General features: G+C 42.9%; 1 protein-coding gene across 1 annotated transcript; it reads left to right on the top strand.

The window, feature by feature from the left end:
• Positions 1 to 1,432: 1,432 nt before the first annotated feature.
• Pcdh20 (protocadherin 20) lies at positions 1,433 to 7,693 on the top strand. The gene is given in 2 exon segments (NM_001107280.1): positions 1,433 to 1,669; positions 2,750 to 7,693. Coding segments are annotated over 2 exon segments (2,859 nt in total). The 5' UTR covers positions 1,433 to 1,537; the 3' UTR covers positions 5,477 to 7,693.
• The last annotated feature ends 221 nt before the right edge of the window (positions 7,694 to 7,914 follow it).

The following is a 7,914-nucleotide window of genomic DNA, read 5'->3' as shown; positions in this document are numbered from 1 at the left end:
AGCTATGGTCATGATATATGGCAGATTCACAGTATAGTTTTTTGTCTTTTCCATATACAACACAACTTGTGTAATAGCAAGCATCAGAATACACCAGGTGTTCTGATGTAATACTTTATCAAGGTTTATGAATTTCCATCTAGGATTAGTGGAATCGAGGAGAAAATATGACCATAAGCTGAACAATTAGCTTAGCCAAACAATTTCTATTTTGATTAGTACAAGGTAGAAGAAAATTAAATTAGCTTTCCTTTGGAAAGCACAGAGAATTGCTATTTCTGTTGCCAGAGGCAGGGATTTTTTTTTTCTGGTCTTAGCTCAGTCACTGGTCACTCGGCCAACAAGTCTTTATGTTTAGGACAGTTAGAGGGAAATTTGGAAACCTAGTGAAGAGAAGACTTGAAGAGAAGCTGAACGCCTTTGGCCATGACTTACATGACACCCTGTAGATCAGCCAGTTTCACAGACCGAATGGACTGGACTCTCCCACCAGCTGATTTGCATGAATGATTACAGGTCACAAACTGTTGAAGATCAGAGTTAGAAAAGACAGCAAAGCATTTTGGACGCTGGAACTGGACAGCTCCAGAACCTGTTTGTAAAGGGGCATAGCCCAATAGACATTTAGGGGAGCAGAGTGAAGAGAGAAAAGAACATTTGAAGAGCAATCCCTATTTTATTTAAGCTTCAGTGACTACCCTCTCTCCTTTCAGCGTTCCCCCTCCAGAATGATAGCTGGTATTACTAGCAACACACAAATAGACACATAGACACACAGACGTGGAACACCACACACACACACACACACACACACACACACACACACACACACACACACACACATACACCATGTTCCTCTAGTCTTTGAGCTAGAAACTGGAGCTACCTTTAAAATCAAACCTCCAGGCAGACACCGAGAAAAACGTATGCCCCAGAAACTATCAGCTTTGCCATCACCGAAGCGAAGATTAAAATGAAAACATGAGGAACCTCCACGGATTTCAGAGCTTTGCTTTTCAGGCTGGCTTGCATCTTTGGCACCAAGAAGTTGAAACTGCTCTGGTTTGAGAAAAGTGTGTTTTCTTGCTCTGTGCAAAGAACTGCTGGATCCACATTGACAGGGAGGAACTGATCGGCAAAGCAGGGTTTTGTGGGACCTGTCTGCGTTCAGACACCAATGTGGACTTGTTTATTCATTTTAATTCTCTCTTTCTTGCTAACAACCTGTAGACTTGGGGCTTAAGTGGTGCAGTAAGGAGTGAGGCTAGTCAAGGCTAGTAGTCATGCGCTCTGGTCCCACGAGTGAAGAGCGAGTCCTTATTCCGGCTCTTGGTGGGCTGTGGACATAGCATGTCCAGGAGCGGACACTGTAAATGTCCCCTTCTGGCCCTAGGCTTTTCAATCCACCCGAGATTCTGCTCTTAACTGACAGACCAGTGACTATTGGCTGAAGTTCCCCAGCGATTTGCATGAACAGAGAGGGAGTGTCCTCTGCCACCCTCCTTTCTGGAGCGCTCTGACTGCAGCCTCCCAGGGAATGCGCGGCCAAGGGAACGCGCGCAGCTCGCTGGTCCAGGCAGTGAGCTTGCGCCCGGCGACCTGGCACCCGTGCCTGGATATGGGGCATCTACATCGTCCCAGCAGCAGGACCAGCCACAGGAACCTGCCGGTAAGGATGCCCTAACCCTGAGTCCTCCCGAAGTTGCAATACCTTCCTGCTGTTTCTACTCCTTGACGGTATTTTCAAAGGATTTCCCAGAATGCAAACTTCAGGGGAGGATAGGGGGAGGGAAAGGAGTTTGGGATACAGAGCCCAAGGTATTTTAAATAACTTGGTCGCTCAGGTCCATAGGGGAAGTTTTAGAAGCATAAATGTTGCATGAGGTGGAGGGTCAAGGATGCGCTCAATCCGCTATATAATCCAAGCTATAAAGACTGATTCCTGTGTCCAATGTCAGCTTCGAATCATCTGTCTGCTGCGACTGACAAATGCTTGTGTGTAATAATTTGTCGCGTTTACTTTGCTGGCTTGTCAGCTTGGGAGGAGGTAGAGGGCATAATAAGAGATAGAGACCCAGGTCACTTTATTTGATTTCATGTATGGTCTAAAATGAAAAATCTCTTCCTCCCTAAAGCAGGTAGGGAGTATGGCTCAATTTCCCATGTTGTTCTTGTACTTGTTGTTGTTGTTGTTACTGGTGCCGTTGTTCTTATTGGCCTCATGGAAAACGGGTGTAACACATTAGATGTTCTGGGACTTTAATGGCAGAATCATTTCAATGAGCAGTAAATCTTGCCCGCTCAGTCCTTTTCGCCACCTTCCCCTCCCCACCCCACCCCCCCATAACCTACAGAGGTTTTCCTGTCGCGTTGCACAGCAAGCCATTTGAGTCAAAGTGTGCTCTGCTCTGTGTTTCCAGAGACCCAAAGCCTTAAAGTTTGAGATTCTAAATCATAACTAGAGAAGCTAGTTAACAGCGTTGCCGGAGCCCAGAGTAGGGAGGGGAAGGGGGAAGGGGATGCAGACTAGAAGATCAAGAGAAAGGAGTTAAGTTTCAGAGACAGCTCTCTCCCACAGATCTTCCCCTCTGGCCGCAAGTTTCTACTTCGCTCAATTCAGATTAGGGATTTTGTTTGTGGTAGTCGGGATGAGGGTTAGCATTTTCCCAGGAGGAGGTTCACTACTTCCTAACTCTCATCTCTGCTTCCTGGAGTGTGTAATCACCTTTTCCCCCTTCCTCCACTCCAGCATGTTGTTCTGCTTTTCCTCTTCGTGGGACCCTTCAACTGCCTCGCGAGTTACAGTCGTGCTACCGAGCTTCTGTACAGCCTAAACGAAGGACTGCCCGCGGGAGTGCTCATAGGCAGCTTGGCGGAGGACCTGAGGTTGCTGCCTCGGGCCTCTGGGAGACAGAGCCAGCAGTTGCTGCATCCAGAGCGCACTGCTGCTGAGGGGAACCCCCCTCTCTCTTTCAGCTTGGCCTCCGGGGGACTGAGTGGCCAGTATGTGACCCTAGACAACCGCTCCGGGGAGCTGCACACTTCTGCACAGGAGATCGACAGAGAAGCATTGTGCTTGGATGGTGGTGGAGGGGCTGCCTGGGGCGGCAGTACCTCCATTGCCTCCTCTCCTTCTTCTGATTCTTGCCTTTTGCTTCTGGATGTGCTGGTCCTGCCTCAGGAATATTTTAGGTTTGTGAAGGTGAAAATTGCCATCAGGGATATCAATGACAATGCTCCGCAGTTCCCCATTTCTGAAATCTCTGTTTGGGTCCCGGAAAATTCACCTGTAAATACCCGATTGGCGATAGAGCATCCTGCTGTGGACCCGGATGTAGGCATTAATGGTGTGCAAACCTATCGCTTACTGGACTACCATGGTATGTTTACCCTAGACGTGGAGGAGAATGAGAATGGGGAACGCACACCCTACTTGATTGTCATGGGCGCTTTGGACAGAGAAACCCAGGACCAGTATGTGAGCATCATCATAGCTGAGGATGGTGGGTCTCCGCCATTGCTGGGCAGCGCCACCCTCACCATTGGCATAAGTGACATTAATGACAATTGTCCTCTCTTCATAGACTCACAAATTAATGTCACCGTTTATGGAAATGCTACAGTGGGCACCCCTGTCACAACAGTCCAGGCTGTGGATAGAGACTTGGGGACAAACGCACAGATCACTTACAGTTACAGTCAGAAAGTTCCACAAGAATCCAAGGAATTATTCCACCTGGATGAAGTTACTGGAGTCGTTAAGCTTTCCAGTAAGATCGGTGGGAATGTTCTACAGACACATAAGCTCACCATCCTCGCTAACGGACCTGGCTGTATTCCCGCAGTGATCACTGCTCTCGTGTCGATCATCAAAGTCGTTTTCAGACCCCCAGAAATTGTCCCACGTTACATCGCAAATGAGATGGATGGTGTCGTGTATCTGAAAGAACTGGAGCCTGTTAATACTCCAATCGCGTTTTTTACCATCAGAGATCCGGAAGGCAAATACAAAATTAACTGCTACTTGGAGGGTGAAGGGCCATTCAGGCTAGCACCCTACAAGCCATACAACAATGAATACTTGTTGGAGACCACAAAACCTATGGACTATGAGCTGCAGCCGTTCTATGAAATAGCTGTAGTGGCCTGGAACTCAGAGGGGTTTCATGACAAGAGAATCATTAAAGTACAACTTCTAGATGACAATGACAATGCCCCTGTTTTCCTTCAGCCCTTGATAGAACTGACCATTGAAGAAAACAATGCACCCAATGCCTTTCTGACGAAGCTCTATGCTACAGATGCCGACAGTGGAGAGATGGGCCGAGTTTCCTACTTCTTGGGACCCGATGCTCCGTCCTATTTTTCCTTAGACAGCGTCACAGGGATTCTGACCGTTTCCACTCAGCTGGACAGAGAAGAGAAAGAAAAGTACAGGTACACTGTCCGAGCAGTGGACTGTGGGAAGCCACCCAGAGAATCAGTGGCTACAGTGGCTCTCACCGTGTTGGATAAAAATGACAACAGTCCGAGGTTCATCAACAAAGACTTCAGCTTTTTTGTGCCAGAAAACTTTCCGGGATATGGTGAAATTGGAGTCATTAGTGTAACAGATGCTGATGCTGGGAGGAATGGATGGGTAGCCCTCTCGGTAATGAACCAGAGTGATATTTTCGTCATAGATACAGGTAAAGGCATGTTGAGAGCTAAAGTCTCTTTAGACAGAGAACAGCAAAGCTCATACACTCTGTGGGTGGAAGCTGTTGATGGGGGTGAGCCCGCCCTTTCTTCTACCACAAAAATCACAATTCTCCTTCTGGACATCAATGATAACCCTCCCCTTGTTTTGTTTCCTCAATCTAATATGTCTTACTTGCTGGTCCTACCTTCTACTCTCCCTGGCTCACCAGTGACAGAGGTCTATGCAGTTGACAAAGATACAGGCATGAATGCAGTCATAGCTTATAGTATCATAGGGAGAAGAGGTCCCAGGCCTGAGTCCTTCAGAATTGACCCCAAGACTGGCAACATCACTCTGGAGGAAGCCTTGCTGCAGACAGATTATGGTTTGCATCGCTTACTCGTGAAAGTGAGTGATCACGGATACCCCGAACCTCTCCATTCCACGGTCATGGTGAACTTATTTGTCAATGACACTGTCAGTAACGAGAGCTACATTGAGAGCCTTTTAAGGAAGGAACCAGAAATTAATATAGAAGAGAAAGAACCACAAATCTCAATAAAGCCAACTCATAGGAAGGTAGAGTCTATGTCCTGTATGCCCACATTGGTGGCTCTGTCTGTCATAAGCTTGGCTTCCATCACACTAGTTACAGGGATGGGGATATACATTTGCTTACGGAAAGGTAAAAAACATCACAGGGAAGACGACAATTTGGAAGTACAGATTCCATTGAAAGGAAGAATTGACTTGTGTATGAGAGAGAGAAAACCAATGGACATTTCTAACATTTGATATGCCATCGTGGAGTCACACGGAGGGACGTTTTAACTGCCACAGGGAGTCTTTGTCACACGAACAACAGTGTGCTGATGCAGTTCCACTAAAGGACAATTAATTTATAATTTGTATCATATTGTAAATAGCTGTTTACAGGTTTTTAATTCAAATTCAGAAGTTATAAAATGTGTACAGAATTTTTAAATGAAAATTAGTACTAACAGCTCTATCATTGTTATTTATATATATAAATACATATATATATATAAAATGTTGGATATAACTGGCAGCTCTAATACACCAAGCAGATGACTGGAAAAGCTCAAGACTAAGGTAAGAAAAGAACATTTTTGTTGTTTCTAAAATGTCTTTTCACCACAAGAGGGCACCAGCTTCCCCTTAGCAGGGAACTGTGGTATTGTACATGATAGTTGTACATGAAATTAAGGAGAGAGTATATTTTAAATATATTGTTTTTAACATTAAATATAAAATTAGGGTAAATTGACTTCTCTACTTAAATGTATGACGAGAAAGAAAAAAAATCCACTTGTAAACCGAAAATGTATTACCTCGTAGGTACATGGATTATAGTTTGAAAGAGACGTCATTTAAAAAGAAGTGCAATTCATTTTGGGCACGCATCAAAACATTGCCATGTGTTACAAAATTTGACCTGCTGAAGAGTGCGATGTTTTGTGTAACCCCACCTGCTTTCTGTTTGTTTCCCGCTGCACTTGCTAGAATTACAGGGGGTGGGCATCATCTATGTATTCTTCCTTACATAAAAAGTATCTAGTCGATGCACTCAGTAAAAGAGGAAGACACTCGTCAGTGTCTCAATCTCTACTTGCTTGCTTGGTGTTTATTATATCTTAGTGCATTCTCAACTTGTCAGCAGCAACTTTCCCCCCCGTGGGTTTAATGTTAGCCTGAGTACACTTCTGTTCACCTACACTATGAGAAAAATAAAAGTTGTATTCAAATTCCTCAAAAGGCTACTGTACACCATTGGTTGTTTGAGGTAGGCATTTTTATATGAAAGTGATACCTTTTGTGGTTGTTTTGGACCATCGGCTAATGTTCTGACTTCTTTATTTGGTTCTGGAATACATCCAAAGTTTTATTTGTAAGCCCATCTGCACATTCCTTTGATAATTTAGTTTTTACCAGCTCTTGTGCAATGAAGAAAACTGGCTTGTCAGTGATTTCTAATGCTTCCTTCTTTGCATGAGATGGAAATTTTACTTTATGTACGAACTGTAGCGAAGCTGTCTGTATAAACAAGAAATGTGTTAGCTTCAAAATGGGTCACTTTACTTATCATCATCATGTGTCTGTACCATACCAAAATTGTTTATATGTTTGCAAATTAAAAGTATATATTTTCATATTTTCTTGATTATATTTACCATTTTATATTTGAACATGGGATTGTTCTTTCACTGAAGTGCCTGCTATTGGTGTCTGTGTGTTTTTAGGATTAGTGAGAAATGGTAGTATTCTGCTATGCTAAAGTTTATATTAAACTAATCCATGACCTAATTAAGTATTTGGGTAAATTATTAAGGGTTTGTAAATGGTAGACATATGTAGAAGAGAATTCACTTCTATGTTTAAGTTCCTATGAAAACTTACACTCATGCATGTCTATTTTCACACTAACTAATTATAGATTTTATATCACCATAACTTCCCTCATACTCTAGCAACCTCCATGCTTATTGTGTTTCACTAACTTGCAATATTTTAAGGTAATCACACACCATAAAGAAAAAGCTTAAACATAAACACAGGATTTCTTAGGTTTATATTGATTGCTTGTTCTTGCTTTCTTCACTTTGATACTCTGGATAAATAAGTATATAAGGTAGCAGGATCTTAGACAAAAAATTCAATATATTTTGAGGAAAGTTCCTTTTGTATGACAGGCGCTTGAACTAAGAGACTGATGAGACCATTTAAGTCCATAAGCTGTTCTTTCACAACTCTTACGTAACAAAGAAGAAACACAATTTTTTTTGCAGTCCTGTTTGGCTTAGTTTCTTTTTAAAATAGAGAAGCTACATAAAAGACATGTAGCAGCATTAATAAAAAACGTGTGCTCCACAGGCTTCATGACTTTCAGCGCGATTCTAAACAGAAAAAAAAAAACATTCTATTCACTTCACAGTTTGAACATGGCTCATGTGTTTGGGGGGATGGTTATTGAAATTCATTTCTTGCATGAGAAATATCAATGACCTTAATAAAATTATGTATTTATAAATAATTTTGTTGTAGGATTTCCTTTACATATCATTTTGCTCATGTTAAACAGAGACATAGCAGGGGAAGCTAAAGTAAATAAGCTTTAAAAGCTTCTTTTTCCTAAGACCCTGTGCTAGAACAGTTGCCAAAATGTATGCTAATCATGTCAATGTTGTTAGTGAAGCTGGCACAAAGATAACTGT

This window comes from Rattus norvegicus, chromosome 15 (genome assembly GCF_021556685.1).
Source record: "Rattus norvegicus strain SHRSP/BbbUtx chromosome 15, alternate assembly SHRSP_T2T, whole genome shotgun sequence".
NCBI lineage: Eukaryota > Metazoa > Chordata > Mammalia > Rodentia > Muridae > Rattus > Rattus norvegicus.
This window is presented reverse-complemented; position numbering and strand designations above follow the sequence as displayed.